General features: G+C 32.9%; 2 protein-coding genes across 3 annotated transcripts; both read right to left on the bottom strand.

The window, feature by feature from the left end:
- Positions 1-1,598: 1,598 nt before the first annotated feature.
- Positions 1,599-16,628, bottom strand: LOC100784942 (phosphatidylinositol 4-kinase beta 1). 2 transcript variants are annotated; one of them, XM_006580271.3, is made up of 16 exons: positions 14,563-16,628; positions 13,038-13,226; positions 12,846-12,894; positions 11,693-11,825; positions 11,104-11,593; positions 10,661-10,741; positions 10,460-10,579; positions 9,007-9,076; positions 7,840-7,937; positions 7,649-7,753; positions 6,993-7,046; positions 6,743-6,886; positions 6,572-6,625; positions 6,410-6,484; positions 2,446-2,529; positions 1,599-2,361 (listed from the first exon to the last, which is right to left on the bottom strand). In XM_006580271.3, the coding sequence occupies exons 1-16, from the start codon at positions 16,051-16,053 to the stop codon at positions 2,260-2,262; spliced, it is 3,339 nt and encodes a 1,112-aa protein (XP_006580334.1). In that variant the 5' UTR covers positions 16,054-16,628; the 3' UTR covers positions 1,599-2,259. The 2 variants fall into 2 exon arrangements, with proteins under 2 accessions (XP_006580334.1, XP_014631272.1); XM_014775786.2 differs by lacking the exon at positions 1,599-2,361 and having other exon boundaries at positions 2,477-2,598.
- Positions 16,629-18,357: 1,729 nt separating this feature from the next.
- Positions 18,358-22,000, bottom strand: LOC100777453 (probable cysteine desulfurase). The gene is made up of 5 exons (XM_003524256.5): positions 21,614-22,000; positions 20,755-21,256; positions 20,280-20,481; positions 19,380-19,874; positions 18,358-18,717 (listed from the first exon to the last, which is right to left on the bottom strand). Exons 1-5 carry the CDS (start codon positions 21,957-21,959, stop codon positions 18,394-18,396), a joined length of 1,869 nt encoding a protein of 622 aa, XP_003524304.4. The 5' UTR covers positions 21,960-22,000; the 3' UTR covers positions 18,358-18,393.
- Positions 22,001-24,553: the final 2,553 nt, after the last annotated feature.

Genomic DNA, 24,553 nt, shown 5'->3' with positions numbered 1-24,553 from the left:
TAATACGACTTTTAAAATAATTATCATAAAAATCAATAAACTTACCATACATAATAGAATATAGTTGAATAATGATGTAAGATTACTTTACACTATCAGGGCATAACTTATCTTCTCAAAGAATTATTTTTTGAATCTAAGATTAAGAATTTTTTTTATCACCATGACATTAATACGAAGTATCCATTAGTTTTATTTGGTGATTAATCTTCGATTGGAGAATTAATTGAGAATATATTTGAAAGGAATTAACAAATTTTAAAATATATAAGATTAGATGAGAACATTTGTAGGAAGTAGAAACTATTATTGAACAAGAGTGTTCTTCAGATTTATTATTGAATGAAAACATTTTAAGAGTTATTTTTACTCATGTTAAGTCACATGTCCTATCTTACTCCTATATCTTGCTATTTAGTTTTTTAAAACCATAGTTAATTATAAATGAATTAAAAAGCATTAATTATTAAAAATTAATTTATAATTAACTTTATAACTCTACTAATTATAATCATTAGTTAACAATCTAACAAATGAACAAAAGGACTAATTTATAAAACTAAAGAATTAAATGTTACAATTAGGAGAATCAAAATTGTGAATTTGAAAAATTAAGAAAACTAAAGTTACCATTTAACCTAAAAAACACTTGGCTTACACTAAACCAGAGAAAAAAAATATTATTTAACTGTATAAATCTCATTTAAAAAAGAAATATTTTTTTAAATACCCTTCCTCAGAATTCGATATTAAAAATAAAAAGAGGTATAGAAATAAAACCTGAATTAAATGAAAAAATATATCATCAAACAAGATAATTTCAGTTAAAATTTATATATATATATTTATTTTAGTTTAACACCCAAGACATTATTTTTCCTTATATTTGACACTAGAAGTAAGATACTCCCTCTCTTATCTTTTATAGGGAAAAAAATCTAAAGTTAAGAAATAAATTGTTTCTTAAATCATCCTTTGTTGGAACTTCATAATGAGCATAAACTCCTATTAAATAAAAAATATTTTAAAGATAATATCATTAAATTAGAAAAAAAAAAGTAATTGATATTTTTTTTTAAAATAAGAAACATTTTTTTATTATGAAAGAGAACGAATGAAGTATAATTTATCATAGTTAATGTCAATTTCAGATCTCACAGGACTGCAGTTCCACATTCCCAACCCAAGTCAAAATGGTTTTGCCTAAATGTGTACACATCCTGACATCCAAGTTGATTATATTAAACCAACAAATTATTAACACATTATCAATTAATAATTGCCACAATTAATTTACTACAATAATTAAATAATATGATTTATTTTTAGAAAATACTAACAGCATCCTAAAATCTCTCTGGTTAGGCCGTTAAGGAAGTAAAAATGAAAAAAAAAATTAACACTGCTACCATGATGTTCAAGTTAACCTCATCTTAATTTTTAATAAAAAAAAATTATTTATTAATTCCTCTTAACCAATATTTTCAAGACCCTTTATTTTTCTCAATGCCACGTTTGACTTTGTTGCAGGCAAAGACAACTTTACAATTCCACAATAAGTAAATTTCAAAAACTGTGATCCAGATACAACGCCACCAAACCTGAAACATTTTATACGATTGATACGAAGGTGAGACAAATTTCACGTGAAATTAACCAGGACGTAATACAATCAAACATCATTTAAGAATCTGGATCACAATTTTCCAGGGTCAAGCAATCCAACTCTGAAAAGACAATCAATAAAAATTACACCAGAGTTGGCTAACACTTAGGCCTGTCCATCATTTCCTTCCAAACACTGAAGTTTGAACACACTCCCAAGACAATCAATCAGTTTACCAAGCAACCATTTCAACGCCCATTTTATATGTGGTCTGTCACGCTCAAATCACTGTACACTCTGCACTATCTCTCTGCATTTAGGAGGCTAAAGCAACTTCTCCAAGCAGCAGAGCTTCATTCGTATGATATGAAACGAGGGAAATGAAATAAAGAAAAAAGACCCAGCTCCAATAAACATAGCCTAGTACACTGTACAAGTTTTAAGGCCAGTTAGGATTTTCCTGGGAGAAAAAGAGGCTGCACGGCCCCACCTATTAATTCTTCCCTCTGTTAAAAACTTTAAAGCCGAACCACAGTGAACCAACCTTCCCTTTTAGTGACTTAAAAATGTAAAATACTAATTGAATTGACGAGCATTCACTGTACAAGGGTTGGCCAAAGTAGAAAAGCAAGTGATCACCATGACAAACTATCTCATAATATTCCATTCAAAACCCTCTGATAATAATCATACTGCCGCGTCCTCCAAGCATCCAGGCTACTGCTAATGAGTGAAAGCACCAAGGAGACACATTGCTGCCAAAAAGAATTATAACACTCTTAACAATCACACCCAGAAACATTTGACAGTTAAATAGGTAACATTATTAATATTGAAACCTCTTCAGTTAAACTGAGATGGAATCGCTTTCGTAGGTTCTGTATCGTCCGAGCACCACCTTTAAAGCATGGGAAACCTGAATCCTGATACCAGCATCACCCAAAAAAAGAGAGAAATTCAGAGGAAATCCAACATGAATAGGAGAGTATTCCCTGATACACATGCAAAAGAAAAGGGGGCTAAGAGGCACACAATAGTGTACATGTACGGTTGAGAATAAAGACTAATCTTATCACTTAAAACAAGTGAAATCTGAGGTCATTTGCTACATGAGGCAGTCTACAAGTTTACAATCAAACATCATCTACAAGTTGGGGAAAAGAAAAAGGTAACCACTCTTTCTTGCCCTTGCCTCTAATCAAACAGGTGAAGCATAAACTTTATGCACAAATTAATGTATCATGAAAAAAGGGGTTGTTCCTGCCTTGTTCAGTTTGGATTCATTGGAACAGCACTTTTCAGACACACAACCTTGGTTTTAAAGCCATGTTCAAGAAAAATCTTTCTCATTTTCCATCAGCAGCCCATTGACTAAAACAAGTACTGTATTTCAGTAGGCCAATGGTATGGTAGATACAGGTCATCCACCATTTCCATACCAAATGACAACAAAACGTTGAAACATGTATCACTTATTCACCAAAAATTTCTTGTTATGATTATTGAGCTCAATGATAAATGTCAACACCAAACAAATACCTACCCTCCTATAACTACAATTTCAATAGAAATTACTAGTAAATTGCTTTGCATTTCATGTACTCCTGAAATGCAAAGTGCAGCACACATCACAAGCTTCCAAAGAATATTCTTGTGACCCTTCTTATTCCCAAAGAAATGAATTTTATATAGTGTCAATTTTGCAGATCTAAGTCGTCCAATGAGTATGAAGAGATTCTTGAGCATTTCATTGTCTCGGTGGTCTCTCATTATGCTCTCCAGTGTTTACCTAACTTAACCATAAATTGTAACACCTTTTAAAAATAAATTAAAAAAGATTTTATTTTAAAATAGAGTTTAAAAAAATAATGTGATCTTTGTAATTAAATAAATAAGGAGAAATATTTTTATTAATTAAAATAATTATTTTAAGGTAAATAAAAAATATATGTTCTTAGAAAATAAAAAAAAATATTTTATTTATTCATTTGATAGGAATTAAAATAGAGTTTATTTTTGTAAAATAATAAAATAAAAAAATAGAATAAATAATAGACTGAAAGTATCCTAACTATAAATAGATACATATTAGGTTAGTTTTTACATTTACGATTCATTTTCCTTCTCCTTCTCCCAAAACCCTCTCTTTTTTCGCATACACCCAAACATGTCTCAGTAAAACAACGATTCCAGACTTGTTAATCGTTGAATCATCGTAAAATTTGATCACCAGGTTAGAAACTCATTTTCGCACATCCCCACCGTTGGGATTTGCAAAATAATGTCTGTAAAGAGAGAAATGTCTCTCGCATGGAGACAGTGAAATAAAAATTCCAATTTTTTCTCCTTCTCTCTAATGCTTACAGACCCTAACAGAATAACCAGAGGAAAAGTTTGAGGAATCTTAGGAAACCGCTAGAGACGCAGCTATCGATGCCAAACTACACGCATGAACCTGCTTAGAGGTAAGTGATGTGTTTATTGCAATTGGGGTTAGAATGAACATGTGTAGAGATCCTTAGATGATCAAATTGAGATTTATTTTGGGATGTTTATTGTATTGTAATTCTTCCTTTACGATTATAATTATGAAATTGTTGTGTTTGATGGACCAATTGATGTCCTGATAAAATTGAGTGCTCTTGGTGTTTTCGTGTTTTTGACTTATGATTTTGATTCCTTTGATATTGATATGATTATGTGAAATTGTTTGAGGGATTTTACTCTCCATGTTGAGAGAAATATTTTTGCATAATTTGTTTGTGTTTTGAACAAGATTTATTAGATTAGCATGATAAATTGTTATATTGAGATCAAGAAATTGTGTGTAGGATAAATTGAATGTGTTAATTTGTGAGATACAAGTAAACATGTGATGGTGAATTGTGACGTGAAATGTTAAAATTGTGGACATGAAATTTGGTTGTGAATAAGTGTGTGATTAATACTTGAGGTGATATTACTTGTGTTGTGAGTTGTGAATTATACAATAATCCGATTGGTATTTACCTTGAGAAAAATGTTTATGCACGAGATGTTAAAAGGAAAGTGTAAGGTCCCAAGTTAGGAACCTGAGATGTTAAATTATAGCGCAATGCGCGAGGTTTTAAAAGAAAAGTGTAGGATTCTAAGTTAGGAACCTGAGGTGTTAAATTGTAGCGCATTGTGTTAAATGTGTTTGAAAATAAGTTTGAGATCGTGGGTATTATATAATTCATGAGCAATGTCTGTATGCAAAAGTTGTTTTAAGGGTTGAACCTGAATCAGGAAGGTGAGACTCTAACGAATTCTTTGAAAATCTTGGGGGTAAATACACTCGGTTCGAGTGTTTCTTTAAATCTATGTTAGAGCATTCTCGCAAAACAGAGTGACCCTCATTGGTCACCTTATGATTTCACTTAGTGAGAGTGACCTGACATACCCATTGTGTGGTGTGTCTTGTTATGTACTCCTAAACGTTCAGGTGTTGTTTTTCACTGACATGGTATCACATTGCATATAGGATTGAATCTTAGTGTATTTGTTGCATAACGCTTGTATAATGATCATTGTGACTTACTACGTGATGGTAGGTAATGAATTGTGTGAGTGTGAGATGTTGTGTTGTACTTGAGATTTGTTGTTCTGAACACATGATTAATGTGAAAGTGTGGTATGCAATTTTGTGATTAAATCATTGGGACAAGTGATGTTACGCAATGAGTGATAAAATGATACAAATTGTGCTAAGTTGAGCTTGTTATACTTTTACTATATATATGTGTCTTCGTTTATCTTTGTCTGTTTAGGAATGTAATAATCCACTCCTTGTGTGTTGTTTGTGTTTGAATCCTGTGATGATCTCGAACCTTGTGTTCGTGAGAATAGATGACTAGGTGGATTGCTTTAAAGAACCTTGTGCTGGAGGACGTCGGGACACAATGCTCTGATAGGATGTGACATTGGGACATGAGTTTCTGTTTTAATTGCATGATGTTCCAAACATGTCACTTTAGTTTATTTTATTCTGTTACTTAACTTGAGTTCTTTTGCGAACTTGAACGACCTTATTTTGAGCTGGAGATATTTTTAATAAGTTTTATTTGCTAATAGTGATTTGAATATGACCCTTTTACTTACGTAAATTTGTTTAAGTGATTTGTATAAAATTGATTTAATTAAATTCTGAATTTTTATGTTTTTCTAAATTATATGTATGTCGGGGTAAATGGTATCACATAAATCAACAAGATTCACAACAGAAATCATGTTAGCTAACAGCTCTTTGCATAGGATGTGAGCATCAAATTGTCTGAAAATACCATAAGCTACAAGCCTACACTGCAGCATGTAAAGTTAAATATAATTTTAGATGGTTATTAGTTATCAATCTGTTAGTAATTAGAGTGTTAGGTTGTTAGTTAATTGCTGGTATCTATTTGTTTGTTGGGCTGAGAAAAAATAATTAAGAAAGATCGCCAATAAATAAGAGGAGAGGCGGAAAGAGAATAATAACTTGTCAATTCTCATTTGTGAGATAATTGGAGCCTTTAGGCATTGGGGTGCAGACCCTAGAAGTTCTGCAAATTAGGCACTATATTCGAGGGAGAAATCCCTTATTCTTTCTAAAACGGTATCAAGTTTCTATCGTATAATGAGATATTTTCCGTCAGTAAAATTTGCAAGGTTGTTTGAGAGAGCACAACGTAAGCTACCTATTGTCCTGTTCTGAGAAACTGGAAGTACAAATCACAACCAGACAGAACACAGGTGGACTCAATATTATATGACCATGGAACCACAGGGAGCTAACATTCATATTACCTGCAACATCTCAACAAGAAGAATGATGCGCTCAGCATGCTTGCGGCAAGTAAGGAAGCCTTGAATGCATAAAACCTGAAATGCAGAGGACAAAGCAACATGTCAAATTAGAGCTATCAATAGCATCTATCATCTGTGATCAGAAAGAGTATTCATCAGCACCTTAAAATAATCAAAGAACTCGCTCGGAACACCCTCAGCATCAGAATCCATAACCTAGCACAATCAGATTGTTGTGAGCTTGTGATCATTGTATAGAGGGAATCTAATATCTAATCAAATGAACATTTGAATATGGGCACTATAACAAAAAGCAAATAATCTAAGTTTTACCTCAAGAAGTTCACGTGTTAATTTGAAAGGTGCACTTTCAAAGTTAACACCACCAGGTGAATTGGAAAGCATGAAGCCAAAATCGATATGAATGATATGACCTTCTTCATCCAATAGGAGGTTTCCATTATGCCTATCCTTCACCTGAATGACAAGAAATGAAAAAGAGAAATGGGAAGAACAAGAAGCATTCAATAAAAATAAACAGTAAAATGTTGTCATTCAAAGCATCATTTAATAAGTTTCACACCTGCAGAAAGTAGCACACCAGGGAATATCCTGCCATACTTTCAACAAAGTTTCTCTGAAACAAAGAAAGTAAAATTATCAAAGTAAAACAGAATAACAGAAATGTTGTCTCCATTTTAAACATAAAAACAAGGTGTTCTTCATCACACAAGTTAAAATTAGTAAAATTATTAAACAAACAGCTTCAAAAATTAATAACCTCTACACAAACTGTGAAACAAATGGCACTAAACAACTATGCCAGATTAAAGGACAAAGACATGGGGAAAGTAAGGAGCAACTAGACTACATTGATCAAAACAAATCAACTCTAGTATGCCCCAGAAAAGGGTGCTGAGAAGTAGAACTTAAAATAAAGGAAAACCTTTGCGTAATAATTTAAATTTACCAGCAACATGATACAAGAACAATAAATCAGAATGCAGAAAATGGCACAGCAATATTCCAAAGTATCAAGACTCAATTGAAGCACGCCAAAAGGTTTGTATGTGTTAAATTTTGGATTGGAAGTATTTAAATTCTTCATATATTATCTAATTTTTTGTTTGTTCAAGCAATATATACTAGTGGAACAAATGCCAATAAGAAGTTCATGCAAATCATAAGATGAACAAGTTCAGTCTACAATAACTCAGTGCATCTGCATCTCTAAATTACCTGGGCAAGTTTAAAACTGGGAGAATTTTCTTGATACTTAGCATTGAAGAATTCACGTAAACTTGAGATGTTGGGATATCTACTTTTGATGGAGTGTAGAGAAGCCTAGAAAGCACCAATATTTTTTAATAGTAAAAGAGAAAAAACTTGGACATTTCAATAGATGTAAAATGTGTTGAGCACAGAATTACCGTATCTGGAATTGTTTCAATAAGAGCTGTGTAAGACGAAGTACACAAAACTTCATATGGGCGGAGCCAAAGGGGTAGACCAGCTTCTTGGAAAATATCTAGCATCAAAATCCGATGATTTTAAGCAACATGTAATGAAACACACAGACAACAGTCTGCATTGTGGTTTAAACTCACATAAGAATTTAGAACATAATAAAAATATGATCCAATATGTTTCCACAACAGCTCTTTGTACTATAATCCAAACTTGCTTATTAGACAAGTTCATCCATGCTTTAGTACACACTACCCCTTACAACTACTGCATTAAAAACTGCAAAGAATAGATTTACCAATTCTCAAAGTGCACATCCACGACTGAACTTATATGAGATCAAGAATAACATAGAATTATTATACAAAGAGAGCCTTACATGACATAGAAAATGAAATGAGAATGAAATTTCTAAGGAATACTGGAATAGTTAATAAAACAAGTTCTGAAATTTAAAGATTAAAAAGGCTTCATTTGGATCCAGGGAAGCAGGTGAAAAGAGAAGAAAACACAATAACTTGAACAAGAATTCTGTTGTTTAAACTCAGCAAATCATATAAAATAATAGCTATATTTATTTAGAGTTAAAAGAACTGGATTAGAAAAGAAACAGTTACAAGAAGGTTGGTCATTTAGGAGTTGGTTTGGTTCAGTTCAGTCTAAACTCTGAAGTTAGTTTGGTTCAGTTCAGTCTAAACTCTGAAGTTAGTTTGGTTCATCAGCTTTTTGCCCATCCCTACTAAAGGCACAAGAATGGTTTTATATCTAATAGATGTAAAACAATTAGAAACTTCCTAATTCTTAACAAAACAACTGTTTCCTGTCATTCAGATCCTACTCAATCTAACTTCAAGCATGCATAGGCAAATTATAAACCAATGTTTATTAAAAGGAAAGGCAGTCTTAATTTTACCTTTTATACTTGTTCCATTTGGACATAGATTTTAATCCTTTTATAGATACATGCTGTCTAAACTTCATCATATAAACAAGAGTTGTGGGGAACAAGTTATAAAAGACAAAACAATTGAGAAAAACTTTTATGCAACATAATGAACATCAATGGAACAACAATGATTAAATTGTGTACATGAAGGGGGGGAAACAAAAGGATCTGAAAGACCACTGACCATAGAAGTGAGAAATAAGTTGAACAGCCAGATGCTCCTGCCTGCAATCATCACCACTCTTTACAATAACCTATGTGAGAAAGGGAAAATTACACCATCATGCTCAAAAGACAAATAACCAATAACTAATACAATACAAAAAGCCAACCACCATACTTATAAATAATAATAATAAAGTACACGATAATGTGCTTTAGACACTGCTTTTGACACAGTGAAAATATTGTTCGCTAAGTACTGTATGTAATTCAATCCTGAATCTATTATGACTTATGAGAACTCTTCCGTGTTATGTACAATTAGGATCTACCCACAAAAAAGCTATCAGCATACAAAGAATTCGATATTCAGAGTCAGCCCTTTTTCTTAAGAGTCTTAAGCCTTCAATTCTAAAATATATGATGCTTTTTCCACCAACCAAGTAGAAAAATTGTTGTTACACTGATATTTTTAAGCACTTTTTGAAGGCACAAATTGAGAAGCCAGTGTGTTTAAACTTATTTGTTGAAATAGGCACTTATTTTAATAAAATAAGCAACTTTCTATTTTTTTTAGTGTGTTTGTCTAAACTATTTCTACTTAAAAAAACAGTTTTCTGCTTATTTTAAGGGTCAATTGGTTTAAACTTATTTGTTAAAATAAGCAGTTTTATGCTTTTTTAGTGTGCTTGTCTAAACTACTTCTGCTTAATTTAAGTAGCAAATCCTATTTGCTTCTTAAAAAGCATTTATTTTAAAGTTGCTTTTTTAAAGTTTAAACAAACTCACCCTAAGAAGCAAGTCTTATCTACTTCTTAAAAAAGTGCTTATTTTAAAGTTGTTTTTTATTTTAAGTTTAAACAAACTCACCCATTATTAAGTTTAATTGTAAAACCCATTTTGAAAATAATTTGACTGTAATATTTCTATGTCAAGGATCCAAAGCACTGAATCCCAAGTTAGAAAAAGTAGGATTTATAGCAGCACAACATTCTTACCCCCCTCCCCCCCCCATATAACAAAGCACATTTATAAAACATGATCTTGACTCTAAATCAATATTTCAAATAAAAAATGGAAAGGAAATAATCTTAATGAAACAAATGGTGAGAATTTCTATTATAGTAAAATAAATTGATCAAGAGATCCTTGGGTTCATTGTTGTTCCAATTATGCATGTTAAAGATATGATTTGATCCCAATAAATAGGGAAATACCTCAGCTGATAATTTGGGGTTATACTCATTATTATGTTTCCTTATATTGTACTTTGATTAATTATAAAACAGAATAACATGTGTGAAACAACACAAAATTACCCAGTAAAACACTGTTATAATGCATATTGCATAAATATTACCACTTCTATAGTTTTATTAATAATTTAATATATCAAGTGCATATCTTCAAGCGTTTCCAAAATAAGAAAATAACTACATATAAAGCAAATTCTTTCACTTAAAACATGCACTTACAGATCGCAAGTCCCAACCATGTAACTTTCCATATATGGAAGCCTTGCATATCCTATCCTTCTTTGCCTCCCAAAGTTCACCAGACAAGGCATCGCTAGCTTTGGGATTAAGTCCATTAACCTGTTGGAGGAATCATGTTATATATGACAACTAAACAATCCTGAGGTTAAGTAAAAGTAAACTTCAATAATTATGGCTTACCCTTGGTTGTGCATCGGAAGAATCTTGACCAGCGCCTTTCAAAGGGAGTCCAAGAGGTGCTTCCCCTTTAGCTGCCGCAGCCTACCAAAAGTTCAAATGTTGACAATAAAAAACAAAATATTCTTCCAATTAAGGAACTCTTTTAATGCATAACATTTGGGCAATCTAAAGCGCGCAGTCCACTTTGACAACCAGCGATAGAAAAACCAATCCTTATTGACCCATTGATTGATGAAAAGTAGAAAATAAAGTAATAAACAGCATTAATTTCTTTCATCATAGGTTGCACAATGCCTGGAGGAACCAGATCATCAGACATATATATGACAAGTAATTTCTTAAGGAGACATGGCTGACTTACTTTACGACTCAAAACAAATCAGAGAAGCTTAGACAAAAGTAATGTCAATAGCAGCATTAATAAAAAAAGCACTCTATCTCACCTTTACTTCCTCTATTGCCACGGTACTTGGAACACGGCGATGTTCCTTCCTCCGAGGTGGTGCTTGATCCTCAATATCTTCCAATCTAGCCCCAGGATCAGCTGACAACACTACCCGTACCCATTCCAAATCACTGCCACGTTCTGCTGCTGCTGCATCATACACACACTCTCTATGAACTGAAGCAGAACGCTGACTGCCACCATGTAGATCGGCCACTTCAATCTCCTCTGGCTGATCATTTAACTGCATTTCCACAGAAAAATTCACACTAACAAATTTGATTTTTGCCTCAGACACATGAGTCATTGCCTGGTCAATTGCATGAGCAGTTGAACTGGACATCCTATCGTTGCTATTGCGGTACACCTCTTGTGCTGTCCGTAATGGATAAGCCCAAGGGGGTGGTTTTTGCAAGAGTGCATCTCCATTTGCCAAAGGAATTCCCCCTTGAGAAAGTTTCTGAGAACTGGATGCCTCCTTGGAATTACTAGAACAAACAATTTGCATGGAATGGAACATATCAAAAATACGCTTTTCACTTTACTATTATTCTTCATAGTGTTGAGGAGTATTATCCATGTAATACCTTGGCATTTCACATCTCAAAACTTCTACACAGATCAGGTAAGGTGCCTTCTCCCTAGAATTCAAGAGAACAGCTTCATCTTCAGGTATATTAAGCACACAATACATGCCCTTTCCCAATGGAAAACAAACTCCTAGAAATATATAACAAGCAAGATTCATATAGAAGCAGGGAGATAAGTGAAATCTACTTAGCATAAGCAACGGAAAATGCAGCAACTTAATCGGCGTTCAGAACACATCTAAAGGATATATCTTTACGGAAACTGCATTCACATTACAGAAATACTTTTCCAAGGATCCTCCTAAAAATGGACTGTCAGCAAAAACCAAAAACATAGAGCCTGTTTGATTACTGTTTTCTAGAACATTTTTTTGTTTTAAGAAAATTAAAATTTTTTTATGTGGGATCTCAACCCACTAAGAGTCAATGTCTCGGTGGCTCCACACTATGACACTTCACCCAGCCTTACTGGTCAACCCCTCTATAGCTAGCCCTTACCAAGATATGACCTAAGGGTGATCACAAATAAGGCAGCTTTCCAGCAGTGTTTTAAGTTTTATGAACACATAAAACCCATAATTTCAACACATAAAATTATAATTTCCTGTATGGCACTAATAAATCAAGCTTGTTTTTTTTTTTCTCACATAAACTTTCAATGGCCATGGGCCATCTCATAGGCGGGACCCACAGAATTTGGCCTATCAGTTTATCAAACAGATATTTTCTTCTCTTACTTTCAAAATTGATTCAAAACAAAACAAGATTATCAAACAGATTTTTTTTCCTTCCTTTTCTTCTAAAAATAGTCTAAGAACACAATCAAATACACCCTTAGTTTCTTAACACTATCTCCTAGAGAAATGAAAAAATAAAATGACAGATTTATGGGAAAATTCACCATTTTTACTTCAAAATCCGCTGATAGCCACCCAAACCCGTTATTTTGTTAAATATTGAAAGGAACAAAGAAAATACACATGTAAAACCTCTCACTCTGAACCAAGAGACCACAGCCACTAAAACAATTCAGACTCCACTCTTTGGAAATAACATTTAACCTCCTCAGTTGAAACACAAAAAAATATACAGGAATATGCTGCCTTAAATGAACATCATTTAAAAAATATAAATAATGGGTAAGAAGTACCTCCAGTGTTCTGAACCTCTGCTACATGTAAATTGATTTCTACAAGCGCCTAGAAATAAAAGAATAACAAAGAATAAGTCAGAAAAGGAAACTATAAACACGTATATAGAATACATACATATTTCTGCAGTTATGTCTTTAACAATGTTAATTAGATGGAAAAAGCATCAACAAATATTTTAAGGAAATAACCTCACGAAGAGCACTTTTGCGATCTTCAATGGGAAATACATCCACTAACCCATATGATGTATCACATAATGACTGCACAAACTCCATTGAATCATGGTAAGCCCCTTTCCGGAACTGCGACAAACTAATTGGTAATGGTGGCTTTGTGCTCAACTTTTCACTTTGCTGCTTTGGGGATCCAGGATGCTTCTGGCAAAATAATATGATAACCCCCAAATGAGGCCATAACAATATGATATATGAGAAATCACCTTTATCTTAAATTAAAAACAAACAAAACATAAAGGAGAAAATGAAAATAAATTTCAGAATGCATTGATACTAGTAGTAGTACTCCTCAGACCTACAACTACAGTCAGAGACATCGCAAATATGGACCATTTCTGATGTCATGCTATCATGCATGCAATGTATCATGTTTATTTAAATTGATTTCTCAAAAAAATGTATGTCTTTTCTCTCAAAGACCGACTCCAATAAAAGCTTATACTTAAATTAGTAGGTAAAAGCTCATCAATGGCTTCACTATATATATATCAAGCCCCCTCAAGAAAAAGTCTTTAAAGGCAAGGCCTAATTTTTACAATATGCTGAATATCAGTTTTTGTTTTGAAGATCGAAGGCAGCAAGGTTGAACTTTCTAACCACCTGGTAATAAAAGATCCAATACCATGTTAAGGGCCAAGTCTCCAAAAAACTTGAGTTATTAGGTAAAAGCTCATGAATGGCTTTATTATATCTCTAAAAACAACCTTTCCCATTTCATAAAAACATATTAGTTGAATCTAGTATGGATAAGTAAGAGGCATTCCTAGCTAGAAAATATATATCAATTCCATAAGTGAAGGGGGGAAAAAACTGTAAGCCTGGGAGCTTTTATTTGATGAGAATGGCCACCTGGGATGACTGCCGAATTATATAGTTAACCACAGGAAAAGAGTTAGTCTTGATGTTAGCTACAAATAGAAAGAGACATGCACTTTGGTTATTTTGCAATCAAACTGATTCTTTCCCATAATAATACCCTGTTGTAATGACACCAGAGTAAATGCTAATGAAAGGTCATATTCACTGCGTGACTAGGTTTTCAAAATCATTCCAATGTTCAAAATAGAGTTCGAAGAAGGACTAGGACTTTAACATTGAGGAGCTAAAATATAAAAACTTAATGGGTTTCAATTCAACAGAATAGTGAAAATTCAGTGACCCATATTATATATTAAGAGTCAACTGAAAAAAAATTATGGAAACTGGGAAATTTTGAATTTTTCAAAGTAGATGGGGTGCCTGCGGGTAGTCAAGCCAATAAAGTGGCTGTTACAAAAATATAAGCAATGTCAGAGTCCAAATGGACATTGTAAAACAGACTTTCTATCAAGAAGTCACAGAGAGCCATTAAGCAACTTTTATGGTTAAAAAAATTAATTAGGAGTCTGTATATATGGGTTTCATTCACACTTTTTTGCTTTATATTCCTGATTACACCGTGGAAATAAACCAAATTATAAACAAATATTCAACAGACCTCTTTCTGTCTTTTTGAACCCAATAGCTCTGAATCTTCAATTGAACGGTCACGGTCTCTGAACAATTTACGGAAAAAATTCTCTGTACCTGGACTACTTTCAAATAAACCACCATTATTGCTGTTTTCATTGACTAGACTACTTTTAGCATCTTCAGGGTGCACACGAAATAGTCTTTTGAACAAGGAAAACTCAGAAGACTCTTCTTCCTCACCATTGGCAGTACCCTCTTCAATTTTATCATTTGTATCTTTCTTGTCCTCAAATTTATCCTTAAATAATTTACGAAAAAAACCTTCTTTTTCATCCTCTTCGGCAGGTTTGGCATATTTCTCTTCAAAATTAGCAACATCTCTGTGATCATTCCTATGACTCCCATCCTTCCTATCTTCAGATTTCTCCCGGAAAAACTTTCGGAAAAATCCCTCTTTATCTTCATCTTCTATTGTTTTAGTATGTGTTCTGTCCTCAGAATCATTCTTGCTATCACGAAACAACCTCTTAAATAATCCCTCTGAACTTGAAGCTATGTCTTCATCTTCGCTTCTACTGTCCCTTAAGAGCCTTCGAAAGAAACCATCCTTTTCCGAGTCATCATCGTCACCTCTACTGTCCCTTAAAAACCTTTTAAAGAAATTATCTTTTTCAGAGTCTTCATCATCTTTCACAGATGACTTCCTAAACAGAAATGAATCACGAATTTTTTGGCCCAGCTCATCATCACCTTTGCTATCTCTCAAGAGCCTCTTAAAAAAACCATCCTTTTCTGAACCATCATCGTCTTTGTCCACTGACTTTCGAAAAAGCAAAGCATCTCTAACCTTCGGGCTAGGCATAAACTTCTTAAATATCTTGTTCTCATCAGGAGAAAGTGGTTTGCCGTCCTCTTGTACATTGTTTCCTGAGGAAGGTGAAAATGATAAAGACTTCTGAGAAGGTGGTGAGGATGTTAGTGACAACAAGCGATTTTTCGACGACAATAACCTATTCAAAACTTGGCTCTTGCCTCCCGGACTCGGGGGTTCAGTTTGGGGCCTTATTAGAGGTGGCCACTCACCCATCAAGGTGGCAGCGATCCGACATTTCTCCTGAATCCTACTAATCCCGTTATTGTCATCAGAGTCCTCAAGCTCTGCCATCAAGAACCAATGCACCTTCAAAGCAATCTTAAGTGACTTCGAGCACACATCTATCACATACTTATCCAAGGATGGACTAGGCTTGTGTATCATCATGTAACATATCTGGAACAAATAACTCTCAACACCTTGCAAAGGAAGAGTATACATTCTATTACAGAGATAATCACGCACCCCGGCATGATCATGCTTGTATAAGTAGCTAACAGCAATCCACTCGCAGAAGAACGCCGAGTCAAAGAACCTAATGAGCCACCCATTTTCACCAGAATCACTGGTCAGGTTCGACCTCGATGCTATTTCCCGGGGTTCTTCAGCATAACCAAGAGTCAACCCTAAAAACCTCACCATCCTCAACCTACCATCATCAAAAGGACACCCTAATTTCAATTGGATCAAATTCAGAACAACTAAAACACATTAATGCTACTGCCACTGGCTACCCTTTCAATATAAACCCTATAAATCCTTTAAACCTTGGTGAAAACCCTAACCCTCCCACAAATCAATATTACCCTCTTTCCAATTGCCCAATTCTGACGACTACTGCAAAAGCAAAACCCGAGCACCGAGACACTGAGCAGAAACCTTTGCAACAGTCATGCGAATAAAATAACAGAGCAACGATTATAAGTTGTAGGAATCCGGAAACTGAAGCTAAAGGTGAAACGATTGAGGATACTGCGACACAATTTTGAATAGGAGGGAATGAAGATAACCGAATTGCGATGATATTTGAACCTGATTCTTCTAGTTGTACGAGGACGTGGAATTCAATCGACTATCGCAGTGGATCTCCGTAGCTTCTTTAAACGACGGCGTTTTGTGGATGATTGTTGCCGTGACAACGGTGCTGCAGTGGAGGTTCGTCGTTACTTTTTCAGAGTGAAAAGACAACAAAGTTGAGGTCCGAGTTCATTAAATTATTAAAACATGAAAATATAAAAAGAAAAAAAAAATCATTCATATCTTTTTAACATCAAGAATAAATAGTAAAATTCATCTCCAACATCAACATGAGATGAGATGTGATGGTAAAATATCCATGAAAATTTACCATTTGATTGTACAAAGTGTAATAAATTAGTATTATTAAATTTATAAGATTATTTTATTATTAAGTTACAATATTAAAAATAATTTATCAATAAATTATATTTTTTAAAAATTAATTTGATATTAAGTTGTAAAGTTTAACAATCATTTTATTATTAAATTATTTATAAGATTAATTTGTCACACTCTATTTATATTATTTATATTCAGTTACTAAATTTAATTTTTTATCATTAATTTATTAGTATTTCATATAAACCTATTTGACTATTTACATTAAGACTAAAATATTATTTCTTTTTTTACTAAAATTATTTGTTTTTGTTTCATTTTAAAAGTTATCTAAGCCTTCAATCTTTCAATGTGAGTCATTATTGTCCTTCTTTTGAGTGACAATTTTCTATTTTGTGTCTTTATTTTGAACATTTTTTCCTGATTTAAGGTAGAAATTTTGCCTCAATGAATTTTTCTATATAAAAATTAAAAATCATCTAATTACAATTTTGTCCATATACTTGTAATAAAATTTAGTGTAATGAAATATTACTATTTCATTACTATTATATTTAAAAAAATTATTTTATTCATTTATTTTCTCAATTGTATTCTTTTTTAATACTAATTAATATTGATAATAGTGTATTAAATAAATATAATTCAACCATAACTAAATTGTCTACTATTATTCCTTACAGATTCTTTAAAATTACTACAAGACAATGCCAACAAATTTAAACAATTCATTGTTGTAGCAGTTTTAAAAATAGTGTAACTATGTTAGGGGATTTGTTACAATGAAAATCAAATTGGTTACAAAAATTGGAATATAGAACTGAAATGAGATGTTTTAAAATATAAGGATTAAAAGAGAAAAATATTATATCAAACCTATAAAATCCAACTAGATTAGAATTTGGATAAGTAATATCCTTCCCATTACGTTCCTCCTAATATTATATTTATTATTAGTTAAATTTTATTTAAGAATATAAAATTATAAACAAGAATCCTTAAAATAAAAAGTAAAATCCATAAAAAAATTTGTGATTTTCAATCAACTTAGTTGATAAAAAATAATATATATAATTAAAAGAGTGTGTTAAAACTATTGAAATTCATCTTTACAACTTCATTCGAAATGTTTTTTTTCTTTACAGACCTCCTTCAGATATATTAGAAGCTGTAAGATCCATCTATATGCTTATATGGATTTAGGTACCCTTCTTTCAAGTTTCTTTCAAGTAATGTCATTGGAAGTGTTATTTTCAGTCTTTTAAGGTATGTTTAAATTGATGATAAAGAATGAAGTTGAGTGAATTGAAACATGATAGAACGAAATGAATAGGACTAAAAATATTATTTGAATGCTTATAATGGAGTGGAATGCAAATTCAATTCCAAAGTTTCATAAAAATAAAATAAGAACAAAATAAGTTACAACTTTTAACCGTTCCTATTTTATTTTTTCATTTCTAAATCCGATATCAGTCATTCACTATTTTAATTTTGTAAAGTATAGAAACCAGCAAGGGGTGCCAGGAAATGTAGATCTCAATCATGGTGTGAAAGCAATGGAAAGTCTCATGAAATATTTGTACATCGAACAAATGATGTTTGGTACTATATTGACAAAATTTAAACTCTAAAGCAGAAGATATTGGGATCCACATCCTCCTGGAGTATACCCTGAGAAGGGAATTTTGGGAGGCCACTAGCAACACATTTAGCCACCTCAAAGTATGATTCGTCCCTTCGCATGTCTTCCTTGGTTAGTGCCTCAAATTTCTCTGTCTTCAATCTCCAGCTGCCATTTATCAAATTGAAACTATACAGAGGAATGAATCGTTGGCCATACACAGCTAAAAACTCTATAGCTCTTAGAATGTACTCAAAATCTTCTTCACTCATGTAGTATGGAAAACTGACTCGAGTCCACCCTGGCTTTACTCCAATATAGCCCTGCGCAATAGTAACAAACAATTTTGGTTTTAAATTCTGACTCGAGTCCACCTTGCTTCACTGATGCAATGACAATGTAAAAAATTCAATTACATTAACTTTTAAAATAATTATCTTAAAGTAATCTAAATGATGATTTGTAATTGGATGACAGTGGAAACTACACTTTCATTGCATAAACATTAAACTCTTGAAAAAAAAATCATGCTTTGAGACTTTGTTTCAAACCAGATCATGTGTTTAAAAATCAATAGTTTTATCCTTGTATTTTCTGAAACATGGTGTATTTTGTCCTTGATTAGTTCAAAATGAAGTATAAAGTGAAGAACAAAAAAAAAAATTGAATATAAATGTGAGTTAAAGTCTCACATCAGATGAGAAGAGAAGGTTTAAAAGTGATGAGAAGACTTATAGATTTGAACCTTAAGATTTTGGATTAAAATATATTGTCAATTCACTTATATGAATTGATCGTTGTCCATTAATAAAAATAGATATTTATCCTCTCAGTTTCACAATAAGGACAAAATCCACCACATTTCAAAAATACAGAATCAGGCCGATTCTCAGATTAATTTTGAATAAATCTTAAGTGATGTAAAACACATTTTACACACTTAAAACATACTAATATTTAAAGTTGATGGGGTCATGTTTTTCACCTCTTGAACTGCTGATCTAATGGCAAGGGATTGAGACTTGTTGATGTGGAGCAATTCGTGGCCATAAGGTCCAGCACAAGCACACCCTCCTCGAGCTTGAATGCCAAAGAGGTCATTGAGCAATGCTGCAACAAAAGGGCCATGAAGTGGTTTACCTCTTTGGTTCCCCGTTTCTGCCCACAAATCAAGCTCCCCTTCATTTTCTTTGTTACCATCACTCCACTCACCAGCTGAGGAAGAGTTGGTGGTGGTAGAGTATATCAGAAAGGACAATATGGCTTGTCTCTTGGCCTTTAAGTTTCCTAGAACCTCAATGTTGGGGTTTGAACCAAACCTCTCGAATGCCTTGTTAATGTACAGTTGTTCCCGTTTTTCAATCTCTTCATAGCTTATGTATTCCTTCACCCAAAATGCCAATGCTGCTGTCACTGTCTGGATTATTGGAGGGGTGCCTCCAGTTTCCCTTTCCTCTATGTTCTCCAAATATAATGTATCCTGCATTAAATGATAACACACAGTTGATGATGATGATTGATGAAGTTTGAAAAGAATATAAGGTGAAGGGGAAGAAGATGTTAAAATGCTTTGCAAAGTGAATATTGAAATGGATTGATGTCTACATATTTAAAGTGGTTTCTGTAATAGGTAGGTTGGCATAAAAAGATAAAATTTAGATGCAGTTTCTTAGGTGTTTTTAGTGTTATTCTTCAATCAGAATTGAAGTTTCACCTAGCTAACCTATGATGTCTTTAATGTAAATCTTTATCATGCAAATTATTGAGGTAAAATTCTAATTCTGATTAAAGAAAATTATCAAAGGAACTGCATTAGTATTGCCAAAGGCCAAGACACAAGATCCTATAGATTTTCCAAAATTTCCAACATGAGATGGTGATTTACCTGTTCATTGAAGCCATTGACATAAGTCACGGTTCCACCTCCACAAGTGGACGGTGGTGAAGATCCTAGCAGGTATAGGGCCTTATTCATGAGGAGCACCCCGGGAGAGTCAGGACCACCAAGAAACTTATGTGGACTCAGGAACACAGCATCATACCCATCACTCTCACCTGACCTCACGTCAATCTCCACGTATGGACCACTAAACAATCAAATAAAACCATTAGTAACTTTCCAAATTTTCCCACAATCACAAACTCATGTACAACGAGAAATTATTGTATGATCTGACACATGTTTATGATCCTCATCGATTTCCACATGACAAGTATGAGTTTTGAGATTTATAAAAAAAAATTAATAAAATTTGATTACATATCATGGAGAGATTAGTCAGATATATACACATATGGACGTCTTAAGACTACATATTAATTCGCCATGTACAACACATGCCCAAAATTCTATAAAATACCTGGCTGCAAAATCAAAGCATGCAAAGGCTTTGTACTTATGAAGAAGCTGGGCAATTGCTCGTGTATCTGAGTAAATTCCAGTGACATTGCTACAAGCAGAGAAAGATCCCAACATGGGTCGGTTGGTATCTCTATAGGCCTCAAGTTGTAGCTTTAGAGCATCAATATCAAGCAACCCTTTTTGATCAAGACCAATCTCTACCACCTCAGCCAAGCTTTGCCTCCAAGAAAGGAGGTTTGAATGGTGCTCATGAGGTCCAACAAAAACCACCCATCTTTCTTCTGTGCCAAGGCTCTTCAAAACCCTTTCCCTCAAAACAGATGGCACAGCGATTCCCATCACTTCTTGCAGCCTCTTGATGGCTGCAGTTGTGCCCGAGCCACATAATATGAGTGCATCATCTTCTCCACCACCTAAACATTTTTTAATGTACTCCCTTGCTTCGTGTACCATTTTTGTTGTCCTGCTTCCCACGTAACTGTCGCACGTGTGAGTGTTACCTATACACAGAAAATAACAGATTCAGAAATGTTCCCACGTTTAAAATTCTAGTGGCTTCTATAACTTTTCTTGAAAAATCTGGAAGACTAAGTCGAGCAACGTAACTTCTATATACATATTTAAAAAAACTACCAACATATTATAAGAAAGACTTCAATTTCTAGGCACAATCAGTTGATCTTGATAATGAATAATTAAAGTCAACAAATTTATCATACATAACAATTTATAAGTAGATGACCGTGTAAGTATAAATACATATACCAGTTACTCTTATAACAATTCAGAGCTTAATATAGTATATATATTACATATATGATAAAGGGTGGCTTGGTGTAATGATGTGAATAACTTACCATAGAAAGGAAGAAGGTGTTTGATGATGAAATTCTCATTGTAGTGAAGGCTGCGGCCTGAAGCAGTGTGATCAGCATAGACAACTTTTCGTTTTCCAAATGGGGAATCGAACTCTGCATCGTTACCAATGATTTGTGACCGCAACCAATGCAGCTTTTCCTCCACTGATTCATTACACGGCAAACCCATCTCCACGAGCTTCTTGAAGGACTCAGAGTGGTTGCAAAAGTCATGAGATGTTTCTGATATGCTTGTTTTGGATAACACTCCAACCTCGTAGTTGGTTTTGTCCACGCTTTGGTCCATGCATGGTTCGGCTAATAAGGGGTGCTCTACTACTTCCATTATAAAGAACAACTGAATAAAATGGCGTATGATGTTGTTTATGTAACGCAGCATATAAGAAAAAGGTGGAAGTAGAAGAAGGCTTTTAAGAGAAGGCAAAATATTTTTGTTGATTTATATTTCGGTAAGAGTTAATAGTTTCAGTGGGATGTATATTATGGGCTGAACAAACTTGTGGAGCCTTTTTACTGTGGATATGTCTACAATTCAGGTAGCTCGCGCCCACTAGACAACAAGTGCAAAACATTGTATTTGAACATTACTTTAAAATGTAACGTTTCTTTACAATTATAATATTATTTTTTTCTTTCTGTTGACCACCAAGTGCATGGTAATGATGGTATCTTACTTTTTCTTGAACCAGGTAATGGTAATGGTGTATTACCTGACCTTAGTTTTTGGAGAAGTTTTCCCCCCTTAAGTAAACTGGAAGGAACGGTAGTTTGGGGAGTTTCATCATAAACAGTAATTATTTTATTTTATTAGAATACATAAGATAAGGTCTTGGTTTTTAAGAAAAGGACGTGTTCCGTATGTTTAATTTATTATAAGAAGTTAAGAACACGTATTTTCAGTTTTTTGAAAATTAATTTTATTTATAAAATTAGTTTTGCATAATTTCTAGGTGATTGTTTAATTTTAAAAAAAATCCAATTTTTTAAAATATTTTTTATTATAAAAAACCACTTATAAAACTTAGAAGAAAATTAATTGTAATTAATTTTCAAAATGGAAGTGGTGCTTACACAAAAATTCTAAAAGATATATAAATCATTTTTTATGTTATTTTAAAATTACCATTTAACAATATAAATGAGAATTCAATGACCTGAATCATAAACTTTAATTTTAGATCAGTTATAAAACTAAAGTTAAAATATATTTTTTATTCCATTCACCCTAAAATCCTCCTTCACCTCATTAATCAGAATGCACTCCCCCAGGCCAGTTTCCTAAAACCCTCCAACACAGAACCAATTCCATTACTCCATTGCAATAGGGAGAGAGAGAGGACTTACTAGAATTTCATTTTCAGTGTTTTGTTTGCGCCAATTACATCCGATTAGATTGCTGGAGTAGTGTGTGTGATTGTGGTAGGCATCCATAGGGAGGCCCGCTGGAGATCTAAATTTTGTAATTTTACTTTTTAACCCCAAAAAATATAATTTTATAATTTAAATTAAAAATCTAAGATTTGGTTATAAAAAAAATTATACATAATTTTATGAGAACCAAAAATGAAAAAAAAAATTATAGAAACTAAATTTAAATTTTACTAATTTTATGAGAACCAAAAACTAATTCTTAATCCAAAACTTAATCATACTTGAAATCCTTCTTGTAAAAGATGTGTTTGTAGGAAAGCACGATGATTCTAATTCTCCAGGCCAGTTTTTCACCAAAAGCTACTTCATTTCCCTAAAATTCAAACTCAGCTTTCTCGTCCTGTGGATGTGGTTCCCACGATAACCTGTTATTGTGGACAAAATATGTTATATTTTAGGTGTTATCTAGCAAGTTGATTGTAATAATTAAACTTAAAATTTATAACTTTTATTTATATATTAACACTTGTTCTGTGTACAAAATAAAATAAAATTTTAATTGCAACTATAAGTAATATTGTATGAAAAGTGATTAATATGACTAAACTCATAAATTTAAATTAAAAAGTAAATAGTTATTTTATTATTTTTTTGGTGGAATTATTATGTTAGTCAGTGAGGGCGAGTTCTGGTGCAGTGGTAAAGTTGTGCCTTAGTGACTTATTGATCATGGGTTCGAATCCGGAAACAGCCTCTTTGCATATGCAAGGTAAGACTGCGTACAACATCTCTCTCCCATACCTTCGCATAGCGAAGAGTCTATGGGCAATGGGGTAAGAAAGTTTTTTTTATTATGTTAGTCCGTATTAACAAATATTTGGACTACATTTAAAAATTAAATTGTTATTATTTAATTGGATAGTACTTACTATTTTTTTAGTTACATAAAATTAAATTCTTATTATGCGCCGTGATTCTTCTTTTAACTGAAATCAAAGTATATATTTTCAAATTGTTCTCAAGTATTGAGTATTAATTGACTGGTCTTTTATAAGTTTTTCTCGTAAAGAAAAAAAAAAGAGAATATATTGTGTATGTATGCTGAGAAGCTGTGCTGTGCCTACCTAATTTACCCACAAGTTTAATTTGACATGGACAACTGGACCCACAGAAACTTTAGTTAATATCGGTTAAAATTTAATTAAATGAATGATCAGTAGCTTCAAGTGGGGACAATCCTCAATCCTTACTTTAAATAGTTACAAGAATCCATGCCTTGGTCACAGTCCAATAAAAGATAAAAGACGAATATACATTTTAATAAAGAGGGGCGTGGGTCTGATTGGTAATTACAAATTTCATTTTATTTTAACTTTGAGATAAAAAAAATGGTTGCATTTTTTTTAAGTAACAATAAATTATCTAGATTACATCTTATGTCATAATAATACTCCAGAATGTGTCATGGAGTTTAACTCAATATTGAAAAAAGTGTAAGAATTATTATAAATATATTATCATTAATTCATATAGATCCAAAAAATACTG

The sequence above is a fragment of the Glycine max genome, chromosome 5 (assembly GCF_000004515.6).
Source record: "Glycine max cultivar Williams 82 chromosome 5, Glycine_max_v4.0, whole genome shotgun sequence".
NCBI lineage: Eukaryota > Viridiplantae > Streptophyta > Magnoliopsida > Fabales > Fabaceae > Glycine > Glycine max.
Note: the sequence above shows the minus strand (reverse complement) of the source record. Positions and strands in the feature narration are given on the sequence as shown.